The sequence below is a fragment of the Podarcis muralis genome, chromosome 15 (assembly GCF_964188315.1).
Source record: "Podarcis muralis chromosome 15, rPodMur119.hap1.1, whole genome shotgun sequence".
In the NCBI taxonomy this organism is placed as follows: Eukaryota; Metazoa; Chordata; class Lepidosauria; order Squamata; family Lacertidae; genus Podarcis; species Podarcis muralis.
Genome location: NC_135669.1, coordinates 7,209,212 through 7,235,358, shown reverse-complemented (window position 1 = coordinate 7,235,358; position 26,147 = coordinate 7,209,212). Strand labels below are relative to the sequence as shown.

At 45.2% G+C, this 26,147-nt stretch overlaps 1 protein-coding gene across 2 annotated transcripts; it reads left to right on the top strand.

The window, feature by feature from the left end:
- Positions 1 to 1,682: 1,682 nt before the first annotated feature.
- Positions 1,683 to 26,119, top strand: ASH2L (ASH2 like, histone lysine methyltransferase complex subunit). 2 transcript variants are annotated; one of them, XM_028707909.2, is made up of 17 exons: positions 1,684 to 1,855; positions 4,679 to 4,748; positions 6,193 to 6,338; positions 10,566 to 10,654; positions 11,514 to 11,608; positions 12,594 to 12,689; positions 13,665 to 13,760; positions 14,678 to 14,753; positions 15,682 to 15,699; positions 18,481 to 18,574; positions 20,439 to 20,656; positions 22,128 to 22,295; positions 22,741 to 22,934; positions 23,419 to 23,511; positions 23,610 to 23,708; positions 24,330 to 24,389; positions 25,975 to 26,119. In XM_028707909.2, the coding sequence occupies exons 1-17, from the start codon at positions 1,719 to 1,721 to the stop codon at positions 26,080 to 26,082; spliced, it is 1,857 nt and encodes a 618-aa protein (XP_028563742.1). In that variant the 5' UTR covers positions 1,684 to 1,718; the 3' UTR covers positions 26,083 to 26,119. The 2 variants fall into 2 exon arrangements, with proteins under 2 accessions (XP_028563743.1, XP_028563742.1); XM_028707910.2 differs by lacking the exon at positions 15,682 to 15,699 and having other exon boundaries at positions 1,683 to 1,855.
- The last annotated feature ends 28 nt before the right edge of the window (positions 26,120 to 26,147 follow it).

Sequence of the window (26,147 nt, the reverse complement as noted above, 5' to 3'; positions counted from 1 at the left end):
ACTAGTGCAAGAATTACCTACTGAGATAACGTGTAGAATCAAATCCCATTGAGTTTGAGCAGCAGGCTGAAAATTGATGGCAGGAATGGCACTACTGGAGCCTGGAGCGGATTCCTTATGAATCAGCGCAATTCTAGGTAGGCCTACAGAAAATTAAGTCCTGTTGGGTTCAATGAGACTTAGACCCAGGACCACGTGGGAAAGTTTTAGTCACTGCATCCAGCTTTAGATGCAATGTTGAGGGGGTGCAGTTTTTATTGTAATTATTGGTATGGCTTTAATATATTTTTTTTATATCTACAAAATATGTGTGCGTATGTGTGTAGTTTTAATTCTTTGAATGTTTAATTGCTTTTAATGCTTATTTCACACTGACTAGATGCTTGGAAGCTGTGGCTAGATGGTTTCGTGGGAGCTGATTGATACTAAATCCTTCAAAGACAGAGGTCCTATGGCTGGGTTGGGATGGCATGGGGATGAAGGACCAACTCCCTTCTCTTGCGGGGGCCCAATTAGTGCCATTGCCTTCCGTTAAGAGTTTGGGTGTAATCCTTGACGCCTCCCTTTCCATGGAGGCGCAGGTTACAGCAACAGCCAAGGTGACATTTTTCCACCTTCGCCGCATCAACCAGTTGGTCCCTTACCATTCCCGCCCCGACCTGGCCACAGTGATCCATGCGATGGTCACCTCCAGGCTTGACTACTGTAATTTGCTCTACGCGGGGCTGCCCTTGAAGCTGTCCCAGAAACTCCAGCGGGTGCAGAATGCTGCAGCGAGGCTCCTCACGGGGTCTCTGCCATGGGAGCATATTCACCCAGTGCTTTTCCAGCTGCACTGGCTCCCGTTGGAGTACAGGGTCAGATTTAAGGTGCTGCTTTTGACCTTTCAAGCCCTTCACGGCCTAGGACCCTCGTACCTATGGGACCGCCTCTCCTGGTATGCCCCACAGAGAGCCTCAAGGTCTATAAATAGCAACACTCTAATGGTCCCGGGCCCTAAGGAAGTTAGATTAGCTTCAACCAGAGCCAGGGCCTTTTCAACTCTGGCTCCGGCCTGGTGGAACGCTCTGCCTCATGAGACCAGGGCCCTGCAGGATCTGATTTCTTTCTGCAGGGCCTGTAAGACAGAGTTGTTCCGCCTGGCCTTTGGCTTGGAGCCAATTTGATTCCCTTCCCCTCTTTCTTGTTTCTTTTTCCTTTCTCCTCCTGTGATGAGGCTGCATTTTAATATTTTAATGCTTCAATATTTTAATGTTGCATTTTAATCTTGTTTTTAAGTTGTATTCATTCAACTTGTTTTTATTATTGCTTGTTAGCCGCCCTGAGCCCGGCCTTGGCTGGGGAGGGTGGGGTATAAATAAAAATTATTATTATTATTATTATTATTATTATTATTTCCCCCTCCCCTTTGTTTTTTAGCTGTTCAGATTGTTTTCTTTAAGCCGCCTTGAGTCCCTAACAAGTAAAAAGACGGGATATTAATAAATATATAATATTAATACATTCCCGCCCTCCCCTCGCTATAGTTTAATTGCTGCGGCATGCCAAGTCCAGAGACTTCGCTGCAAGCCCGCAGTGGATCGCATCGCCCGTTTAAGAAAACGAGCGTGACGTTGCCCCTTTAATATAAAGGGGGGGGGGAGGAAGCGCTACCGTGAGAGAGTATCTCGCGAGAGTTCAGGCAGGAGTTCTCGCGAGAACCTGTTTCCAGCGGGAAGATGGCGGCGGCGGGAGCGGCGGCTCCAGCGCCGGACGAGGGAGGCGAAGAGGAGGCCACTCCTCCGGCGGCTCCGGAATCTACGACCGGGGAGGCCTCGGGCTCAGCGGAGCAGGGGACAGGCGACTCCGAGACCGGGTGAGGCCCGGAGATAACGGCTGAGGGAGAAAAGCGGGCACCGCCGCTGCTATTGGCTAGGGAGCCTCGGCTCCCGCCGCCTGCTCCTATTGGTCGGGCCTCTCGGGTCTGCGTCTCATTGGTCAGAGCGGTGCCGTCCTGCCCAATCAGCTGCGTCCGCCATTCTGCCCGCCCCAACCTTGCAGCGATTCTCCCTGTGCTTTTCTGGCAGGCGCTGTTCTTGAACCCAGAACCCCAATGCTGCTTCCCAGCCGGTGTTCAGTCTGCGTGCAGGCGCCAGCTTTCTGCACTGCCTCCCCCCGCCCCAGGAATGGGGCTGTACCTGAGCAAGAGAGTTCATCCATGGAATTGCAGGGTCGGAAGGGGGTCCCCAGGGGTCATCTAGTCCAGCCCTCCTGCAATTCAACAATCTTAACGAAAGCAACCAGGACAGACAGTTACCCAGCCTCTTGCTTAAAAGCCTCCAGTGAAGGAGAGCCTGCCACCCTCCAAGAGAGTTGGTTCCACATTGATGGAGCATCTCCTACGGTCAGAAAGTTATGGTTGGAATCTCCTTATTTGCAATTTGAATCCGTCGGTTCGGGTCCTGCCCTCTGGGGCAGCGGGAAATGAGCTAGCTCTGTCATCCGTGTGGCATGTGCTCACCCTGCCATTCTCTTGGCCCTGTTCAGAGAATTAACAGTAAAGTTAACCTCCAGCTGTGGGTGAGAAAGTTCCTTCCACAGAAACCCGAAAAACCCAGAGCCATTCATTGTAGATTTAGAAGTTAGCTTAGCTAAGTGGGCCTGTGTTCTGATTCAATCTAAGGCCACTTGTTTCCGAGCGTAATCAAGTGTGATGTAATAGCTGGAGCATCAGAGTGGGGCAGGAGCTAGGTAAAGGTAAAGGGACCCCTGACCATTAGGTCCAGTTGTGACCGACTCTGGGGTTGCGGCGCTCATCTTTCTTTACTGGCCGAGGGAGCCGGCGTACAGCTTCCGGGTCATGCGGCCAGCATGACTAAGCCACTTCTGGCGAACCAGAGCAGCGCATGGAAACGCTGTTTACCTTCCCGCCGGAGCGGTACCTATTTATCTACTTGTACTTTGACATGCTTTCGAACTGCTAGGTTGGCAGGAGCAGGGACTGAGCAATGGGAGCTAACCCTGAGGTGGGGATTCGAACCGCCGACCTTCTGATCGGCAAGTCCTAGGCTCTTTGGTTTAACCCACAGCGCCACCCGCGTCCTGGGGCAGGAGCTAGCTAGCTGCAAATTCCCACTTGGCCGTGGAGCTCAGTGGGAGCATTGGCTTGGTCACTATCTCTTGTGTTGCCTAACTCACAGGGTTATAAGAATAAAATCAGGGTGAGGAACCATATAGTAAGCCAGTTTATTTCACATTTCCCACAGATACCTCTGCTTAAAGCAGTTTGTAGAAAATAAAACGGTAGTAGAGTAACACTATTAAAATTTAGTAAGGAAGGCTTCTTAGTTGTGGCTCCCTGTGTGTGGAATGCTTTATCCAATGAAGTCCACCTGACACCTTCACCAACATTTTTTGGCCCCAGGGAAATACTTCCCCTTTCCTCCCACCCAGTCTTTAGTGTGAGCAGTCTCTTCCCCCTCCCCCCCAAACAAAGTTTATGCCTAAACGCAGAAGATCAGAGACCCTCTTCCATTAGTAGCTCTGTCCTGAAGGCTCCTAGTGTAGGGGGGTGCAGCATTTCAAGTGGAGAAGCTGGAGATGTGTGCTGAAGTGGAGATGTGTGTGTAAAAGGAAGCTTGTGAGTGTAATTTCCCTTCCTAGATCAGAAGCAAGGACAACAGATTTGCAATTTTTTTTCAGTGGAAGAGCACATGTTTTGCATGCTGAAGATTCCAGGTTCAGGCTCTAATTCAGTTGATAGTTGATGGGAAAGACCTCCACCGAACACTCTAGCAGCGAGCTTCTGCCAATCGTGGTGGGCAGTGCTGGGTCAGATGGACAAATAGTTTGACATGGTATAAGGCAGTTTCCTTTCTCCTATCCTGGCCCCTGTGTATGCTTACTTGCTCAGGAGGCAGCCAAGTAAACTGTACCAAGGTACCAGAGCTGAGTGAGACTCCTATCTCAATGTGCTCTCTGGACAAGCATCTGACTACTGAGTATGAGAAGGATCCTGATGACAGAGAAACTTGAGATAGCTCAAGCTTTTCCTTTTCTTTTAAACTTTGTTGAAGAAGCTTTCTGTTCTAGGAATGAAGGCACACTTCTACATTTAGGCCCCCTTTTCACTTTGTGGACCTGTGTCAGGTCAGGGTTAATCTCTGGTTAACAATAGATTAAGGTCAGATAGGGTCAGCAAACTTTTTCAGCAGGGGGCTGGACTATATTTTGAAAAAAATATATGAATGAATTCCTATGCCCCACAAATAACACAGAGATGCATTTTAAATAAAAGCACACATTCTACCCATGTAAAAAACATGCTGATTCCCAGACCATCCGCGGGCCGGATTTAGAAAGCGATTGGGCCGGCTCCGGCTGCCGGGCCTTAGTTTGCCTACCCATGGATTAACTACACAGTTTTGAATGATGCAGAATGGCTGAATGGACAGTAGAGTGGTTTTTGTGTGTGCCTTGCTTTTTAAATGTATGTTCTTTTTCATAGCTGTCCTGCATATCAACCTATCTTCGAGGTTTTAAAGCAGAGGTTGGGTGGCTATCTGTTATGGATGCTTTAGTTGAGATTCCTGCATTGCAGGGAGTTGGACTGATAACCCTCCAGGTCCCTTACAACTCTGTGATTCTATAATGCCTAGAAAGTGTACAAAACATGATGATGACTTTCTGTGTCCTTCAGGGGGGATGCATCTCTGGCCGATGTCACCGCCACCATGGAGACGGAATCTTCCAGTGGAAAGGATGCACTGGTACGTGAACTGAGTCTACTCTGCTGGGATACCACATTCATGGGGAGAGCTGTGTGCCCTGTGAATGAACTGTTTGGGGATTTGGAGGTAGTCTTTCAGTCCCTGGATGTCATTCTGGGCACCACAGAACAGTAATGCATCCACAAAGCCTGTTAAAGGAGCCCCTGGTATGATTAAAGCACCAGTCGCCATCATGTTTGTTGCCAGACTATTTTGTAGTTGGTGAAGGAAGGGAAGGCATGTTCTTCAGCTCTCCAAAAGTAAAGCAAAATATTCATTGCACAAATCTCATGCAGTGCTTAGGCTACTTAGGGATTGCTGATGAGTTGTGTTGCAAAGGAACAACATGGCTATTATAAAGGAGTGGGAGAAGATGAGAAGGTTTTAAAGGTGAGAATTTTGACTTATTGGCAGATTGCCTTTTATCCAGAAGGATAAGAGCATACTGTGGCGGGGGGAGGGTTTGAGATTCCACATTGCTTACCACTGGACAGATGAATCAGATGAATTATGCACTGTTCATGGTGGGGTTTCTTCAAACTAACATTTTCTGTTGTAACATGCTTTGTACTGGTTTTTAAAAGCCATCTGCCAATAACTGTTTGTTAACTCTGAAAACAGCCCCCTAAGGTAAAATTTGGCCACCTGTCTATGAAGTGCAACATCTTTATCTTTTACTGCTCCTGGATAGTGGGCTAAAGTGGATCCATGTATTCCTATCCCAAGGTGGAAAATTATTTCAATGTGGCATGCTAATGCAAACCTAGACAAAGTGAATTCCTGAGCCTCTGTAGGACTGGTGTGATCAAAGTTTACCCACAAACTTTTCTTCTCTTACTTCACTATATAGTTTGTTTTTTTATGTTTGTTTGTTTTCCATCCAATTTATACACTTATGTGACTAGAAAATTAAATAATTGCATCTTAACACAGGGCACTCTTTAGTCGACTTACAATTAATTTTTACAGTTACAAAGTTGTTAAAAACCAGAATTTAAACGATCAAATTAATACATAAAACAGCAGCTTTTATAGGGTTCTGAAAGTTTGGAAAAGGAAGCTTATTGTACCAAGATGTAGAAGTGATCTCTTTCTGTATCATGGAAAACTAATGTTTAAAAAAACCCACTCTTGTTGCAATTGTTCTTAAATGAGATGAATGTCATAATTTGTGTCTTCCATTCTGGCAAAACTAGCCGAGCAAAAGGCATTGAAATGTGTCCATTAGTGTTGGACCAAGACTGTAGAAATCACAGCCATACAGTTCATGGAATAAGTTTGGATCTCTCAGCCCAACCTACCTCATAGGGTTGTTGTGAGGATATAAAGCAGGGGAAGAGCTGTGTGTATCACTTCAAGTTCCACGGAGGAAGGGTGGGATAGAAGCATAATAGATGTTGTTCTTAGCTCTTCCTTTGGCACACTTGCACTGATGTTGTTACAGGAGGGTGTTGGCGACAGTTCTGAAGTTATGGATAATCAGACCGGCTCAGTAGATGAAGAGAACGGACGGCAGCTGGGAGAAATTGAGCTGCAGTGTGGAATTTGCACCAAATGGTTTACGGCAGAAACATTTGGCATTGATACCACGTATGTAGTATTTGCTGTTTTTCCTCCTTTTTGAGCCATGTGATTCCCGTTTGTACTCGGATTCTAGTTTGGTCCTCCTAATAGACACATCTTAAAGAACTTTCTAAATGTTCCGTCAATTTCTGTATGAAAAGTTTTGTAATTCCAGAAGAGGGCAGTATGAGCTCAGCTACCTAATCGTTTTGTAAATGTATTTACTTGGAAGTCAGCACCACTGAATTCACTGGGGCTTTAATTTTCTGTGACAGCACAGTGTTAGTTTTTTCTCTCAATGCCGTGCTTATAAAACTGCTAGCCAGAAAGAAAAATGCTACCTCAGGCATTGGGCAGGATGCACCTAACAGGTCTTGTGTGAGGACTTCCGCTTGTATCATAGGGCTTTCCCATGGCTCCCATGCCCCCCAAAATTGGCTCTGGGGCAGCTCCCCCAGATCAGTGCATGGGGGGGGGGCAGAGGGGAGATTGTTTTGTCTGGCAAGCTGCAATGCTTGTGCAGATGGAATGTTCATCATTGAAATAGAAATACCGTATTTTTCGCTCTATAGGGCACCATAGGGCGCACCTAGTTTTCAGAGGGGGAAATCAAGGGGGGAAATATGATTCCCCCCCCCCCCGCCCCAGCTCTGGGAACAGCAGACAGGCTGCACACAGCCTGTGTACTTCTCCCAGACCTTCTCCCTGCTATTGCGGGAGGTGGGGGAATTCCCCCATCTCCCGCAAAAGCCTACAGGAGGGAGAAGGGACTGACTCGGCCAGTCAGTCCCTTCTCCCTCCATGGGGAAAAGCCCCCAAGAGCGGCACGCTCTTTAAAGGCTGCGTGGCTCCTGCGGGCTTTTCTAGGAGGTGGGGGAATTCCCCCATCTCCCGCAAAAGCCCACAGGAGCCGCGCACCCATTAAAGAGCGTGCAGCTCCTGCGGGCTTTTCGACTGAGCCTGTGGGGCTGGCGGTGGGGGGAAGCACTGCTTTCCCCCACCGCCAGCCTCAAAACCAGGGCAGGGAGTAGTGCGAAGGCGTCGCGCACCTTCCTGCTGCCCCCCGAGCCTGTGGGGCTGGAGGCAGGGGGAAACGCTGCTTTCCCCCACCGCCAGCCTCAAAGAGCAGACACTTCTGGCTTCAGCGAAAGCAACGCGAAGCCTCCGGAGCGCAGGCTTTGGAGGCTTCGCGTTGCTATCGCTGAAGCCAGGGAGCCTGCGTTCGCTCTATAGGACACACACACATTCCCCCTTAATTTTTGGAGGGGAAAAAGTGTGTCCTACAGAGCAAAAAATACGGTACTTTATTGTCACTTGTACAGCTTGTATACAGTGAGATTACACGAGCACCCCCCACTCAGCTCTCTTAGTACCAGTTTTGTGCGTGAGTAGGTGAAATATTGGGAGCTCAGAGCCACAGCGTATGAATGCGCCGCCATCTTGGAACAATTATAGTACTGCGTGGAATACTGTTCATTGGCTTCAGTCCTATACCTACCTGCGAGAAAGCTCCATTTAAAATACTGATATCTTCTCCCAAGTAGCCATGCACTGAGTTATGCTGACTTTAGAAATTCTATTTCTGAATCTCTCTCTTGCTTTTTAGCCATATCCCTTTCTAGCTTTTTTGTGTATACAAGTGCAGCAAGGTATTCTCAACGTAAACACCAAAAGACTAATATATGGTAAATGATTTTTCCACTGTAAAAGGAGGAAACAACAACACAGTAGCAATTGATTTTCTACACAGAAATAATAATCTCTTAGACAAAACTTTGATTCTGTTTTGTTGAGTTTTGCATGTCATTTTCTGTGTCCAGGCTGAACATTATTGAATAGTTCATGGTACCAGTAAATATCAAGTGGTTAAACTGCAGATTTGCCCAAGAATTCTTCCAGCTCTCAGCTTGTGAAAGAAATACACAATATCCACTCATTTATAAATTTTCAATTAATTTAACCTTAAGCTAAAACCTCGGTTTTATCTTGGCTGGCGTGTGATTTGTGAAGCGGCAAATGTTTTGTAGGACTGCTGGGTAAAATAGGCATTAGTTTTATGATTTCTTTAAGTAATATTCTGCTCCCTAATGAACTTGCTGCATAATGAACTGTGCCAATGACCTTGCTTCTCTGTGTTTGTGTAGCATCAAGCACGCATAGAACTGTGAAGTGATAATAAAACAAATTGTGCCAAACACAACGCTGTGGAGCTGCAGTCCTTAACCTACTTAATTTGAGAAAACCCATCTATTTCAGTTATCCTGAGTATACTGTTTATGAATTAAAGTCCTGGATGTTTACATTTTTTTTAATTCCATGAAAAGTTGAACTTCTATTTGCTTGCTGGTATTTCCCTGAAATGCTGACAACCTTGGCTTAAACTGAGCGAGCAAAGGCTATTTTGCTGGCTCATTCTAAATAAAAGGATCCAAAGAGCTTGAGCTGAATTGCAACATTCCATGAAGTCAGTAAACAAAGTGGGGCTTGAAAAATATTTTTGTAGCTATGTGAATTTAAATGAACTGGTCTTAAAGCTGTGATTTGTAGGCCATATACTTGGCTCACTTGATCTGAAATGGAAAGTTTGGTCCCACAAAGTTAGTATCTTCTATCATTTGAAGCCATTCTTTTCCAACTTTGCACTGCAATGCATTAACTTTCATGCACAAAAAGCGATGTTAACCAAGCAGGGGCTTCAGGTGGCTCAAGCAAGTGAGCCAGCCTGCAGGCTGTGTTGCAAGATAGCAACCCCCAAGGTACAGTCTCTCTTGTGGGGTTGAGGTGGGAATTCTGTGCTGCATTGAGACTTGGCACTTGCTTAGAACACAGGAAGCTGCCTTTATACCATTGGCCCAATTGCCTAGTATTGACTATACTGGGTAGCAACACTCCAGGGTTTCAGGCAGGGGCTATGTCAGGAGTGACTGGGGACTGAAACCGGGGTCTTCTGCACGTGAAGCAGAGCCTGTCACTGAGCTACTGTCTTTCCCCAATATCTGGAATATTTAAATGCAGGTACATTATCTTAATTCGGGGACGCGGGTGGCGCTGTGGGTAAAAGCCTCAGCGCCTAGGACTTGCCGATCGAAAGGTCGGCGGTTCGAATCCCCGCGGCGGGGTGCGCTCCCGTCGCTCGGTCCCAGCGCCTGCCAACTTAGCAGTTCGAAAGCACCCCCGGGTGCAAGTAGATAAATAGGGACCGCTTACTAGCGGGAAGGTAAACGGCGTTTCCGTGTGCTGCGCTGGCTCGCCAGATGCAGCTTGTCACGCTGGGCACGTGACCCGGAAGTGTCTGCGGACAGCGCTGGCTCCCGGCCTCTAGAGTGAGATGAGCACGCAACCCTAGAGTCTGTCAAGACTGGCCCGTACGGGCAGGGGTACCTTTACCTTTACCTTTACCTTTACATTATCTTAAGTAGATTGTAGATCAGTGCTTGACCTACAAGGAGGTTGGGGTGGGGGCAGTCAGCCTATTCACCTTTTGTGATGGCTTCCTTAGCTGCTGTTTTTAGAAGAATCTGGGGGTGAGATTACTTGGCTAAAATGGGAAGAAGTTGAATATGGGTCATAATTTGAAGAGTATTATTCATAGATTAGGGACACGGGTGGCGCTGTGGGTTAAACCACAGAGCCTAAGACTTGCCGATGAGAAGGTCAGCGGTTCGAATCCCCGCGATGGGGTGAGCTCCCGTTGTTCGGTCCCAGCTTCTGCCAACCTAGCAGTTTGAAAGCACAAAGTGCAAGTAGATAAATAGGTACTGCTCCAGCGGGAAGATAAACGGCGTTTCCGTGTGCTGCTCTGGTTCGCCAGAAGCGGCTTAGTCATGCTGGCCACATGACCCGGAAGCTGTCTGCGGGCAAACGCCGGCTCCCTCAGCCAATAAAGCAAGATGAGCACCGCAACCCCAGAGTCAGTCACGACTGGACCTAATGGTTAGGGGTCCCTTTACCTTTACCTTTATTCATAGATTAGGCTATATCTCAGTGTCTTTGTGGAAAAGCTGCGTGAAATTTTGATATATTTTGTTTCTTAGTTCTGCCTCTCTAGACACTTCAAACTCACTCTAGAACCCGAACTTCAAGAGTGGTTAAAAATAGGGTGGGGAGGCTTTAAGGTAGTTTTTCATCTTAAATTCTTTAGTATTGTTAGTTCTAATTCTATAAAATTGATGGGGATTTTATTCTTCTGTCACAAGCCAGTACTCGTTACTTATTTTAAAGTAAGAAAAGGAGCACTGCATTTTTGTTTTCCAGAGCCTGCCTGCCTTTTATGACCAACTACAGTTTCCATTGCAATATTTGTCACCACAGTGGGAATACATACTTCTTAAGAAAACAAGCAAGTAAGCAAGCAAGCAAGGGGAAAATGGGAAAGTGCCTTGTCTTTTATTTGTTACTTCTAAATCTATAACCTTCAAAAGGCGGGATTATCATGATTTCACCTTTTCTCATTATGTATATGACAGTCTTCAATATAACCTTGAGAATATCCTCTTTCATGGCAGAACGCTAACCTGTTGAATCTCAAAAATCCTTGGCTAGAGATGATTTCAGTTAACCAGGATGAAAGGTTTTATGATATGAATCAAAGACCATGTTGCCAAAAGCTGCTGATAACCCAATTCTAATATGCTACCTTGAAGTCTCTACCAAATGCAGCAGATTCTAAAATGCCTCTTGCTTTCATTTGGGACCAGATAAAATAAGTTTCCATATTCTTCTAAAGCTGTGCCACTAGAAACTCTGATTTCACTTAAATATTGAATGTTTTGGTTACCTTTTCTCTCCTTGTTGATTTTATATAAAATTTGTTCACAGGAAGAGCCAAATGAGCCATGGCCCTTATGTCCGGCCTTTATGCCATTTTGAACAATTTCGAATCTTTCATTGTGAGTTTTGTGTGACATTCTGGGAGACATTGAGCTAATTGCCAAAAGCAAAGAGAGCTTGAAGCATTTCTCATCTGACCCGGCATTGTAGTTGCTGCATTTGGAAGAAATTCCGCATCGCCCAGAGCTATAAGATGTGTAGCCCACCTGATTGCTCCTTTCCTGTCAAACTATTTCACCAGCTCTCTACATCCTTCCCAATTCACCAAAAGCCTTTTCATCACCTGATGCTTCCATAATAGAAGTATGTTTTGCTTGTGCAGGGCAGCCAAAGATAGCCTGCTTCATTTCTGTATCTGTTTTTTCCCTGAAGATCTGAAGGAAATGTGTCTTAGTGCACTGGCAAACTTAACCTGGCAATCGAGGACCCAAGATGAACACCCGAAAACAATGTTTTCAAAAGATAAGGTAGGGGTTAATTGTCACAGTTGTAGCTCTTGGCATTCTGTATGCTTTGAAGCACGTGGAAGAATTTAGGGGACAGCTAAGTTAGAACTCATATCGCAGATACCAGGGAATTTTTGCCTGTGGAGGACGGTTATGCAACCCCTTATCTTCCATATGAAATGGTACAGTTCAAAACAGGGGTGCCATATCAGTGAAAACTAAACCGTATCCTTGTACAGTGGAACCTCGGTTTTTGAACGTTATCCGTTCCGGAAGAACATTTGACCTCCGAAATGTTCGAAAATCGAGGATCAAAGGGCTGTTGGCAAATTAAATGGGGGGGGATGAGAAACGTGCCTCAGAAGCCATTTGATTTCCAAGGCGCGTTCGAAAAAGGAAGTATTCACTTCCGGGTTTTCGGCGTTCGGCTTCTGAAACATTTGGCAGCCAAGATGTTTGAAAACTGAGGTTCCACTGTATTTGGTATGTACTTTTGGTATCCTCACAGAGAGCCTCAAATTATCTCCATTATTTTAGTTCGTGGAAACTGTCAAAGGCCTTGGTTCTTAACTGTGCCTTCATCAGTAGTGTGCTTTTTGCATTGGAAAACACAGATTATACCCTGCAAGTTATGCACACTGCAGTAAGTTTTCATGGAACTGTACCTTGGTGAATTTAGTTCGTGTTCTTTAGTCTTTGCCCGCTAATATATTTTGTCCAGTAGCTTAAATGCTAGAAATAAGTAGATAATCATGTAGATTGGTGATTCCCAAATGGTGGTCTGTGTAACCCACCCAGGGCGTCTGTGGCACCAGTCACATAACAAAAACTACCATAGAGATATCAGAATTTTCCAATGTCAGAGGTCCATTGACTTTTGAAAAACAGGGTCCGCAGTACTTATCTGATTGGGAACCACTGATATAGATTACCAAGTTTCTCCCCAAAGCCCCATTTTATCTGTTTAATAAAATACTCTGCCTTTTTTGCCTTTGATTTCAAACAGGATATTATACCATTCATTGATAAGTATTGGGAGTGTATGACGACACGACAAAGACCAGGGAAGATGACTTGGCCGAATAATATTGTAAAAACAATGGTGAGTCATGATGATGATGATGATGATGATAATTAATACCCCACCCATCTGGCTGTGTTTCTCCAGCCACTCTGGGCGGCTCCCAACCAGAGCCAGGTGATTTTGCACCCCTGGCAGAACCGTCCAGATTGCACCTCCTAGCCACGGACAAATTAGCTCTTCTTTCTGCCTCTCCTCCAACCCCCCGCTCCACCCATTCAATTCACCGTCTATTTAAAACAATTTCTTATGAGGCAATAATCAATATTTATATTTATGCACATATTTTTAGCCGATTTTGCACGACCCCCCCCCATCACCTGCGCCCCTGGCGGGGTCCACCTCACCACGCCCTAGCTACAGCCCTGCTCCCAACAGAAGATTAAAAACATGATAAAACACCAAACATTAAAAATTTCCCTAAACAGGGCTGCCTTCAGATGTCTTCTAAAAGTCGGATAGTTGTTTATTTCCTTGACATCTGATGGGAGGGCGTTCCACAGGGCAGGCGCCACTACCGAAAAGGCCCTCTGCCTGGTTCCCTGTAACCTCACTTCTCTCAGTGAGGGAACTGCCAGAAGGCCCTCGGAACAGGACCTCAGTGTCAGGGCTGAATGACGGGGGTGGAGATGCTCCTTCAGGTATACTCGGCCGAGACAGTTTAGGCTTTAAATGTCAGCACCAACACTTTGAATTGTGCTCGGAAGCGTACTTCAAACATATGTATGAAGTGGGACATAACAAAATTGCAAATTTCTTTTTATTAAAGCTTGGTTAAGAAGCTGATTTTTTTAAAAAAAATCATTGATTTGAAAATATACCTGTTACATTACTGTACCCTTTAATTTTTTTATATAAAATCCTCAGTCGGCCTCTATTTTATCTCAGCCGCCATAAGCGCTTGTCTTTATGGCAGGAAAAGCCCCACTACATAACATCCCAGGTACTTTTGACTATGCCATTAGCACATGATTTTGTTTGAATGTTCTACTCTAGTGCAAAGAAAGGGACGTGTTTTTGGTAAAAGAGCATCCAGACCCAGGAAGCAAAGATCCAGAGGAAGATTACCCCAAATTTGGACTCTTAGACCAGGTATGTCATGGGAATAAAGTGAGTAAGGTTTATTCATTTTAAAATCATGGTAAGCCTGCAACTTATGCGGGGGTTGTGTTATGGGAGTTGTGCCTAAAGCCAGAATCATGTATAGTCAAAATACACTGGCAAGTGGGATTGCCAAAGTCCAAGACACATGGCCCCTTTCTGCCCCTTTTTAAATTTTGTGAATTTTTTTTGGCCAAGTTCATATAACTGAATGCATGCAAGTTAAATGTGCTCAAGTTGTGGGCTTGCTGTATCCTAAGATTTTTTAAGTGCTCAAAAAATAGTCCCTGCGTACAGAGTGTTAATCCAACTGATACAAGTTGAAAGGAAAAACGGTTGAGGAGGGAAGAAGAAAGTGTGTGTTAGAGCAGCTGTGCCTTTCCTTGGTTGAGAGATATGGCCAGGTTGCTCCCCCCCCCCCCCGCCATGATGATATTCTTGAGAGGCAGCCTCTCAGTGCCCCTAGGCTTCTGACTGGTGACAGAGGTCAGCATTGGCCTCCCTTCAGCTCTGCAGTTTCAGGATAGTGATGATTGCTATCTCAGTTACTTCAAAATATTGCTGAATTATTATTTGTGAAAGCTTTTGAGCAGGTTGCTTTAATGATCTGTTGAACAACAGGAACTTGGACACTTGGGGAGATGAGGCCCTTTGTCAGACAGAAATCATTTGTATTGTTACATTTAACAAATTTACTTGGCACAACTTCAGTCCTAAACATACTTAACCTGGGAATAACCCCATTGAATACAGTGGGATTTCCTTCAGGGTCAACACGCTTGGTGGGATTGTGCTGTAAAAGACCTGCTTTATCTTCAAAATGCTCAGATCTTGAGCAGTGAGATTTGATCCAAACAGCCCAAGGGGTGTAACTTTTAATGGTGTGTATTTGATTTTTCCTTCTTTAGGATCTTGCTAATATTGGCCCTGCGTATGATAACCAGAAACAGAGCAGTGCTGTATCTACCACCGGAAGTCTGAATGGCAAGTTCCTTTTCTTTTCCAAGTGGGGAAATCCGAATAGTACATTTTAAATTCTCAAGCCCTGAAAGCTTCTTCATTGCTCAAATGGCATCGCCTTTACATGGCATTCCTGTGCATGTTTCCTTGGAAGGGCCACTATATTCAATGGGGCCGACTCTCCAGTAGTGCCCATGGGATTGCAGCCATAACTAGCTTAATCTTGAGGTACCCCAGAAGTCTTACTAGCTGATGGATACCCTTAGAATATTGAATTTGACCAGTTGGCCCCCCAGAATTTAGCAAAATGAATCTGTGGTTGTATTTCACTGCATGCAGCTATGTTTTCAAGAATTTGTAAATGCTGAAAGCTAGAAATTTCTCAACTCAGATCTGGATTTTCTTTTAAAAAGATTAGCATGGCTGTGCTCTTGCACATCTCCCATTGATTCCAGAGCAGGCTGTGCAGGCGAACTTTCCAGAGGATTGTGCTTCATGTAAGCTGAGCCTAAAGTACTGCAGATCTTGTTCAGGATCTTCGATATAGATGGGTGTCTTTTTCTGATATTTAGCAACTTGCCTGGTCACCATAGCCGGAATTCTGTGCGAGCGGGTGGGTGGGCTGCTGGAAGAGGGAGGAGTCACTCGACCTCTTGTCTGTTGCCTGTGGGTTTGCTGCATTCCCCTACTGGCCACAGAGGGAAAGTGAACCCTTTGATTTGTTGCCTTCACAGAAACCAAAGAGGTTCACGGTGCAGAGATGCCTCCCTCCTCTATCAGCTCACTTAGTAGAAGTTAGCAGGGGGGAAATGAAAATCAGGCAAATAACTTTTGCAGACTGGTAATGTGCAGGGCTAATATAAGTGTTTTTATCTCCATTTCATGCTGTGGTGTTTTCTTTTTTCTCTCATTAAAACTTGACAACTACATGGTGCAACTTCTGTTCTTTCAGGTGGAGCCTCTTTGGGAGGTGAATATTTACTTTTCAGCTTCTTAAAACTTAAGTATTGTGGTTCACAAAATCTTTTCTTTCTTTCTTCCTTCCTTTCTTGTTTGCCAATCATTTTACATGCTAAAAATAATTAATCCCAAGGCTGTCATGTACATTTATGGGAGTAACTGTTAAAATGGCACATCAAATGACACATTAACGTGAAGCATCAAAAGCTTCAAAGGTCACAGTCTGCCTTTCACTTGTCACTTAAACCACATTTTCTCCAAGTTTATTTTATTCTGCTCACTTGGCCTCTGTTGGGAGGCCTTGAGATGTCCCTGGCTCTTCAGCCTCAGCAACTGTAAAATAGGAATACTGATAATCTTCCTTACAGGGTTGTTTCAGGGCAAGGAAACACTGGTGCCCATTTTGAGCTGAAACAACGAGCTGTAAGGACAAATAAATAAGAAATGCATGGGGGAAATGGCTTTTAAGAAATTGATTTGAACATTTGCACCTTTTGGCTTTCTGCCTAATTAGAGGTGTTAAAACAATTACAACTAAAACCAAGTTTGTGCTAACACTGACTTTTGGATTCAGACAACCAGTTTTTACTTTACTTATTTGATGAGCTTTGCTATAATCACTGTAAACTAGGTTGTCCTGAGAGAGTTTGTTGTTCTTAGGCTCAGGACACCTTGGCTGAAATCACTGCTCCATGTGACAAGTCCCAATCTCTCAGCCTAGCCTATTCCTCAGGATTGTTTTGAGGCTAAAATTCAGACCCCCCAGTGTTTCTTGCTTAGAGCTCATTGAAGGAAGGCTGGGGTACAAACCTGATGATGATTCCAAAGTCCAGTTTGGTTTTTTTTAAATGAAAGCTGCTTTCACGGTTTTAGAATAGGAGCCAGTCATATACTGGATAGTTACCTTTCTAAGAGGTTCCCATTCTGCCCCGCTGAGAGAGAACTGGTTCCCTGGTTTCACACTGAGAAGGGGCACTGTCTAGTTAGAAAGTGGAAGGTCTCTGTTTTGATTTTTCACCCAAATTTAGAAAGTTAGAACAAGCATTTTGAGTCATAGTTGTGCAAAATATAATACAACCTTCAAAGGCCGCCTTTTCTTTCATTTCTAGAGAGATACTGATTTCAAAGCTTGCTACACTTGTAGTTATGGCAACTTATGCTACTGTTTGAAGGTGGTTGTCTGCAGTACAAAAAACTTTTAGCTCTGGGTTCATCAGGAGCAATGAGCGTACATAATGGAGACGTCTACTGTTGATGCTCATATTTTGTACACATCCCTTCAAATGAATCCAGGACAGTTCAACACTCAGAGTCATCTAAAGTGAATTGGAATCACTCTCTGAACATAAGCATGGGGAAAAAACCCTTGAGCAGTCACTTCTTCCATTCCAGTGACTCAGTACAAAGCTGGTATTAAAAGAGACAATAAAATGCATGTGGCAACACTGAGTTTCCTCCATGTGGTGCAGTAAGTGTCACGATTGTGACCAGTTTGGAAGCTGATGGCTTGATTCCCATGTCATGTAAAGCCAAACTTGCAGGGTCTCGGAAAGGAGCCCATAGCTGCTTTTTGCGTCTTCACTGAGCTAAGCCAACATTTGGTTGTTATGTTGTCCAGGCCTGGCCTTGTGACTGAGCTCTTTTCAGACTACTGTCGTGTACTCATGTACTTTTTGAGTCACGCTTTTGGGAGCACACAGGCTTGATAGCCTCACATAGAAGGACATGGGTTCTGTCTCATTTCTCATAAAAACCACCCCAAAATATGTTAAATAATTTTTAGTATGATTCCTTTGGCAATCTTCTTTGGCACCTTTCAGTTTGTTAGCAGCTTTTTGTAGTGTATACAGCTGTTTATACCTTCTCCAAGTCCTAAATGGTCTGAGTCCGCCATCTCCAATATTGCTGCAAATGCTTCCCCCACAAAGTAGATGCTGTCGTTTCACTGGCACACACACACACAGGTGCATACATACCTGCAAGGCCCTTGGATAAACAAGCACAAGAAGGGGCGGGGGGAGAGTCGCACAGACTATCAAGCAGTTGGTACCACCAACGATCGGTTTCTAACACTGCAGAGAAACATCTTGTGCTTTTGGTTTTTCTAGTTTGCTGTCTTTGAGTGGCGGATGCTTATAGTTGATGCGGAGATTGTGTGTCCAAGTGTATCTTAACTATTTTGTGCAGTGTTCAAATTACAGGGGGACTTGAGCGGGTGGCCCTCTTACCTTTTGTGTTGGTCCCCATAGTAATTGTTTTTAGAAGATTGCCCAGGTCATGGGAAGGCTTTTTTGTCAAAACCTGGAAGACATCATGGTGTAAGGGTTGTGGGTTTCATTAAGGATCCCCTGACTTTCTCCCCATGATTTGAGCACTGATTTTGTGTAGTGTTGAAATGAATGACAATCTGATTGTAGCTTATTTATTCCTCCTCCTCTTCCCTTACTGACTCAACTCCCTTTTTCATTTTATGTGTTTCGAATCTCCATGAAAGGGATGACAATGACTTGCTTTTAAATTAATACATGCCTGGTGACACTTGACGTGTTAAGGTTCTTCTGTCTTAATCAAAATGCCGCTTTGATTGACGCTATACTTAGTAAAGTCCAAGAAACAAACAAAATGTAAGCAGTTTTAGATATGAAAATTCTGCTTCTGCTTGAAAAATGTCTGGTTTTGTTGAGATTCAAACGCATCCAGGGAATGTTGAATTGATTCATTCTCTGTCTCTTTCTCTTTGAGTTGTGTCTTCAAATGACAGACATGTTTTTGTGGCATTTTCTTCCCCAAGGGGGTATTGTGGCAGGAACTAGTGGGAAAGGAAGAGGAGCCAAACGCAAGCAGCAGGATGGAGGGACTACAGGTGCAACCAAGAAAACCAGGAGGTAAGAAGGAAGGAGATTGTCTTTAGTATGCAGATAATCAGGGAAAGGGAGTAACTGTTGTCCCCATGTTCACCTTTTTCAATAATTTATTGACTACAGTTGTATATTGCTTTTGTGCTAAACTACACAAGATGGTTCAGTTTAAACAGTAGAAAATGGGGGAAAGTCTGTGATAAAAGAAAATGCCACACATTCTAGCTGGTGCAAAATGCAGCCCCCTAGATGCTAGTAGCAGGGACGCGGGTGGCGCTGTGGTCTAAACCACTGAGCCTAGGGCTTGCTGATTGGAAGGTCAGCGGTTCGAATCCCCGCGGCGGGGTGAGCTCCCGTTGCTCGGTCCCAGCTCCTGCCAACCTAGCAGTTTGAAAGCACGTCAAAGTGCAAGTAGATAAATAGGTACCGCTCCGGCGGGAAGGTAAACGGTGTTTCCGTGCACTGCTCTGGTTTTGCCAGAAGTGGCTTAGTCATGCTGGCCACATGGCCTGGAAAAACTGTCTGCAGACAAACGCTGGCTCCTTGGCCAGTAAAGCAAGATGAGTGCCGCAACCCCAGAGTCGTTCATGACTGGACTTAACTGTCAGGGGTCCTTTACCTTTACCTTTAAATGCTACTAGCAGCCAGTAGGTTGAACATGTGACACTGCTTTTGAACCAGTTGGACTGTGATAAGGCCAGATTCCCTTAAAAACCATCTGCCACGATTTGGCACTGCCTATGATCTAATATCTGCCCCTGAGGTTCTTTGTATGCCCACTGGTAAAATAAATTGAGTTGGCAAGCCCACAAGAAATGGACTTCTCAGTGGTGGCCCCACAGTTGCTATTGGGTGACAGAGAAATGGCAGAACTACTCAACACCTACTTTGCCTCTGTCTTCACCCAAAAGGAAAGCGATGCCCAACCTGGTGATAACACAATAAATGATGCAAGGAAGGAGCTGCAGCCCAAGATAGGAAAAGAGGTAGTAAGGGAATATTCAGATCTCCAGGGCCTGGTGGTGGTCTCTTCTTCCTTGGAGGTTTTTTTAACAGAACTTAGATGGCCGTCTGCCATGGATGCTTTAGCTGAGATTCCTGCATTGCAGTGGGTTGGACTAGATGACCCTCGGGGTCCCTTCCAACTCGTAAGATTCTGTGATTCTAATGATCGTACAATTCATTGCAAGTTTAAAAGTGCCGTATATATTTTCTTTGGACGCGGGTGGCGCTGTGGGTTAAACCACAGAGCCTAGGGCTTGCTGATCAGAAGGTCGGCAGTTCGAATCCCCGTGACGGGGTGAGCTCCCGTTGCTCGGTCCCTGCTCCTGCCAACCCAGCAGTTCAAAAGCACGTCAAAGTGCAAGTAGATAAATAGGTACCACTCCGGCGGGAAGGTAAACGGCGTTTCCGTGCGCTGCTCTGGTTCGCCAGAAGCGGCTTAGTCATGCTGGCCACATGACCCGGAAGCTGTCTGTGGACAAACGCCGGCTCCTTCGGCCTATAGAGCGAGATGAGTGTGCAACCCCAGAGTCGGTCACGACTGGACCTAATGGTCAGGTGTCCCTTTACCTTTATATATTTTCTTAGGTGATCTTTGGGGTTTGGTATGCTCTGTTTCGCGCCTGCCTCTACTGCAGTTGTTTGCTTGGTAATTTGGGGGGAAGCATCCTGCAGTGTTGAGCATGCTTCTGAAACGAAAAGCCAAATACTTGATGATGCACTCTTGAGCGGGGGGGGGGGGGCTTCCTTCTTACATCTATATAAGTAATAGCAAAAGCAGGGCAGGGGCTCGGGGAGGAGAAATGTTGTTGAATGACCAACTTTTTTTTCTTACCTCCCATCAGCTGTGCTTCCATAGACTTTCAATGTCTCTTTCTCCATTTCCCAGTGATCCTATGTTCTCCGCCCAGCGTCTTCCACCTCACGGTTACCCGTTGGAGCACCCCTTTAATAAAGATGGATACCGTTACATTTTGGCTGAGCCTGACCCTCATGCCCCTGACCCAGAGAAGCTAGAGCTAGACTGCTGGGCAGGCAAGCCTATTCCTGGAGATCTCTACAGAGCCTGCCTGTACGAACGAGTCCTCCTAGCTCTGCATGACCGAGGTACGGAATAGAGCTCTTCCCACACTTACAGGTCAAGGCTGCAGGAGATGTAGCACTGGTGCAAAATTGGGATAGATTTTCTGCTTCTTAACCACTGTGTTGCTACAGGCTACCAAGAGAAGAGTGTTCTGCATAGAGGCTTTTCAGACTTTGCACGTCTGTGTGACATTTACAATGATGACGTTGATAACGGCAGCATGCCTAACTTGACTCCGCTGGGTGTCACAAGTCAGCGCCCATCCCCTGGCTATTTCTGCTTCAAATATCCAAGCTGGAGAGGTGGTGTGGCCCACATTGAGAGGAAGCTGAAGGATTCAAAATGGCATCCTATAACAGAGGCAAAGGTCTCCCTGGGATGTCTGTGTGCACACACATTACTTTAAATCTCAGTCCACAGCGTCAGTCTACAGTGTGCTGCAGTTTAGTTTGTTACCCAGTGCAGAGGAATGGGCGATGAGCTCTGTATCTGCAGCCTCCCTACCCATCTGTAAAACGGGTAAAAGTAAAAAAGTAAAAACAAGAATAGACTCAAGTTGCACAGATAAGACTGCGGCCTTAAACAGCCTTGCTCTGCGCATAATTTTAAAAGCTGCCCTTGAAGACGACATAGAAACTTGAACTGGTCCAAAATACAGCAGACAGATTACTGACAGGAGGTCCTTTTGAAACTCATATAACCCATTTCTCTTTAGTGTTTTAAGCCCTAAATGACTTGGGCCCCAAATATCTGAAAGATAACATCCTTTTCTACAGACCCTCTCAGGTGTTAAGATCAGTAGAGGGGGCCTTATTGGTAATTCCACCACCCTCAGAAATTAAGGGGTTGTTGTGGCTCAGGAGAGGGCATTTTCTGTGGAAACTCCTAGGTTGTGAAATTCCTCAGAGAGGTGTGCCTGGCACCTTCATTATATCGTTTCTGATGAATACACCTGAGACCTGTGTTTTCAGAACCCACCTTACCCCTCTGGCTGCAGTTGGTTTTCACTGAGTTTAATATTGAATTTAAAATTGTTGTAACCCGCCCTGAGACATGATGATGATGGTGATGATGCAACAGAGAAGGGATCTTAAAACATTTCAGTCCTTGGTGCTTGCTTCACTTGCTCACAGTTGAAATTTTAAACACGCAGAAGGCTTTAAGTATTCTTCCTCTCTCCCTAACTCCAAAAAGTGACGATATAGGGAACCAGGCAGAGGGCCTTCTCGGTAGTGGTGCCCACCCTGCGGAACGCCCTCCCATCAGATGTCAAGGAGATTATAACCTTTAAAAGACATCTGAAGGCAGCCCTGTATAGGGAAGCTTTTTAATGTGTAATGTTTTATTATGTTTTTATATATGAGTGGCTGGGGCAACCCAGCCAGATGGGTGGGGTACAAATAATTTATTTTTATTATTATTATTATTATTATTATTATTATTATTATTATTATTATTATTTTATTTGTTAATTATTATTTCCAACAACTGCAGCTCCCCAGTTGAAGATCTCAGATGACAGATTGACAGTCATAGGAGAAAAAGGCTACTCCATGGTACGAGCCTCACATGGAGTGCGGAAAGGAGCCTGGTACTTTGAGATCTCTGTGGATGAGATGCCTCCTGAAACGGCTGCCAGACTTGGTTGGTCTCAGCCGCTAGGTAAGCCCGACGCCCCTGCGCTTTATTTACTGACATTTAGTACCTGGCCTTTCTCTCACCATAGAACTCAAGGCAATGTGTTGAAGGTTCCCAGGTGGTCTCCCATCTCGGCGCTTGCCAGGCCTGCTGAGTAAGGTTGCTGCATCATACGCCTTCAAGCCTTGCTGTGGGATCCATTCTAGGATCTCCAAAGGGCTGTTGCATCAGAGCAGCTAACACAATGGCAGTCCTCTGGGGACTGAGGCATGACGCTTCCTGCCTGCTTGCCCTCACAGCAGGGCAAGGAAATCTGAGCCAGCACCGCCACCTCCCCGCCCAGGTAGAAATTGGCGATAAACTTTTGTCCTCATTCCTTCTCCCCCTTCCCAGGAGACCTCTGACTATATATATAGATAGCATGTAAGTCCAGGCAGGTACCTTATTGTGAACCTCCTGTTTTCCGCAGGAAACCTTCAGGCTCCCCTTGGCTATGACAAGTTTAGTTACTCCTGGCGCAGCAAGAAAGGCACCAAGTTCCACCAGTCAATTGGTAAACATTATTCCTCAAGCTACGGCCAGGGAGACGTGCTTGGTTTTTATATCAGCCTTCCAGATGAAACCGAAACTGCCAAATCGCTACCAGATACTTACAAAGATAAGGTAAGGAAGGGGTGAGCTCTTTTAAAGAGGAGACTTGAGCCAAGCTTTGACTTTGATCACTACGTGATCCGTCCTGAGAATACATATACTATAATAAACTATTATAGTAGACTCCTCGGATCTCTTACTAAGCTCTAATACAAATTTGGGACTAGGTAGTTCCAGTCCTTCTGCTTCATGGCAAAAAGGCTGAATGGGAAAGGTACAGAAGGTAGCATTTTTTGGTGGTCCATCTATTCAAGTACACACACTTTTCGTTTTTGCCTTGCCTTGCTTTTCTCACAGTCCCACTGTGCATTCCTGGTGTTACCACCTCAGCCTCCGAGTCTCAAGGACCATCTCACTGAAGTGTCTAGAGTTCCACACACGATTTGGCAAGCGTGAGGTTTTCTGCCTCAATAGCCAGTGTTTGTGGTTCACTATTTTAGTTGCGTTTTTGTGCCTTGACTAGGTGTTTGTCCTACTCCACTGCTTACCTTCTTAGGCTTTGATCAAGTTCAAAAGCTACTTGTACTTCGAAGAGAAGGACTTTGTGGATAAAGCTGAGAAGAGTTTAAAACAAGCTCACGGAAGCCAAGTAAGTTGGCGTTTGGAAGGAGAAGCCTGCATGCAAGCCCTGTCCAATAAAGGAGAACTGCAAGCCTCCTCGTGTGATCCCTGTCTGTCTCTTTTCAGATAATCTTCTATAAAAATGGTGCCAGCCAAGGAGTTGCATACAAAGATATTTTTGAAGGTGTTTATTTCCCTGCCGTCTCTCTGTATAAAGGCTGCACGGTATGTACCAGTGGGAGTCTGATCATGAGTTCATCTGATAACTCTTGGATTTGAAACAAAGAGTGTCGTCTGGATCCTTAACAAAAACCAGGCCCACACTGGCATGAACGTTAGCTGTGTGCTTGTGGTAAGCAGGTGTTTCCAGCTTTTCACAGTTGACAGGTCCAGGTGCTAATGTGCAGGTGCCAGATTCTCCCTGGTCTCTCTTCCTCACCACCTGTTTACACCAGTGCCAAGGGCTAAGGGGTCTGGCCCCTGGGATACTCTCTCCTCTGGCTGCCCATTTGGTTTCTACACCGGTGGGAGGGCCCTGTTCCTCTACCAGCCTGCTCTCTGGCCTGCATGGAGATCTTTGTCACTTTATGGCTTCCAGACTAGCACTCGTTCTCAAATAGTTTTTTTCCCCTTCAGTTTCCCTAAAGGAGGTATTTAAATTGTGCTTAATTGTCTACTTGTGCTCCCCCCCCCCAAAAAATTTCTTCATTTTCCTATTTTACTAGCAGTTATCCAGACTCACCGAACCTGTTAAAATTTCTATAAAGTATCCTTATCAACTGGGTGTCTTTCATAGCACCATTTCCCCCAATAGCACTAAACTAATAGATCCTTTTCCTTTTATAGGTTTCTATAAACTTTGGACCCTACTTCAAATATCCACCAAGAGATATCAGTTACCGCCCGGTAAGTAGGAATGTGAGAATGATTTTGACATGTGACTTTCTTGGGCAATGGAAACTTCAAGTCTTTGTGTGTTGAGAGTCTAAGATTCTGTGTGTTCAAAAAAAATTCCCCAGATTCACTGACCCAGAAACCTAAATTTCAACAGTAGGAGTAAAATATGTGAATTAGACCAAGGATGTAGAGCTACAGGGATGAAGGAAGGAATGTGTGGTAAATGAAACAATATCCCACACCATGTCGTGTTCATAAGCATTTGTCATGAGAGCTAGAAACCTATAATTGGAGCTTGATTCCAAGGACTTGTGGCAGTTGCCAGATTCTGTAGCCAATAACTCACTCAGCCATGCAGAATTCCTGTATGTACATAAAGATGCAGTCATGCTCAGAGTAGACCCATGGAAATGTATTGCTAAGGTAGGCCTATTCATTTCAGTGAGTTTTGCTCTGAGTAAATGTTAGTTGGATACAATCCATGCTGCATTGCACTTCAGAAACACTGAGCAAAATAAGCTCTGGATTATGATTGAATTGCCACCTTAAAAGAAGCACAGATTAGGTGTTACACTCCAGGTCAGCTCTTCCCTTGACCCCAAAGAGTGTGTGTTTGTGACAGGCAGTTTTCATTGTAGGGTTAGGTTCCTCCTTGTGTTACTGGACCGCAGCTCTCATTGTCCCTGACTGCTCTGGCCAACGGGAGTTGGGAGTCCAGAAAAATCTGGATTCTCAATGCTTGTTTTAGAGGAACACTCCTTGGATTCCGATTGTTTTAAGAATCCGATTTCAGTTACTACCTGACAGGGGGGAAAGTTTGGGCTTTGCCAGGGTAGGTGTGCAACAGTGGGTGGCCCTCCCATCAGCTGCTGCCAGCATAACCCATTCATCGAGAAATGATGGAAGTCGCAAGATCTGCAGGACCACATGTTCTTTGCACCTGATACAGAAACCTGGAGCATGCAGGCCAAAATACTACTCATTTCCATTATTCTTTCCAATCTCCATTGCAACAGGCCTGTTTCTCAGTCGTGGGAGCCTCTTGCCCACAGAGCCTCCATTTTCCTGGCATCCAAACTCTCCCAGCCCTCAAACTCAATATTTTTTGCCCTCTCCCAGCCAATTTCTGCATCTAGACCCTGGTCCAGGCCCTCCAGGGCCAATTCTGATGGAGATGCTGCGGCAGAAAAATAGAGCTGATAGTCACCAGATGGTCCTTTGCCCCAGTTCTCCTGCTGATCACTTCTAGTGCCTTCATACAGATACTATATAGCATTGGAAATGGATGGCCCATTGGTCTTCTGCTGCTGCTTTTTTATCATCTGTAGTTTCACTTTCACCAGAACGTTTGGTTAATTAGATGTCGTTGATGTGCAAGCCGCATTAGATGCTTAATTAATGGAAAGGCAGAATTTAAAAGTTCAAAATAAACTATGGATGGGGAAGCTGTGGCCCTCCAGACATTTGATATCAACTTCCATCGAGTTTCAGCCAACATGGCTAATGGTCAGGGATGGTTGGAGTTGTAATGCAACAAGACAGGTCCCCTGAGATAGCTGACTTCTTCTCTTCCCACCCCCTTCCTTCTCCACAGATCAGTGACATGGGCTGGGTCGCTGTGGTGGAACACACACTGGCAGATGTCCTCTACCATGTAGAAACAGAAGTTGATGGGAGGCGCAGTCCACCTTGGGAACCTTGAAAGACATTGTATATATTGGGGTTTTTGTTTTTTTGTTTTGTTTTTACAAAAAAAATAAACGGTAT

Coding starts and splice junctions, on each gene's coding strand:
- ASH2L (XM_028707909.2), top strand. CDS start 1,719: ATGGCGGCGGCGGGAGCGGCGGCTCCAGCGCCGGACGAGGGAGGCGAA. Junction 10,655..11,513: donor CTTCTTAAGAAAACAAGCAA/GTAAGCAAGCAA, acceptor TTTTCCCTGAAG/ATCTGAAGGAAATGTGTCTT. Junction 12,690..13,664: donor ATAATATTGTAAAAACAATG/GTGAGTCATGAT, acceptor GTTCTACTCTAG/TGCAAAGAAAGGGACGTGTT.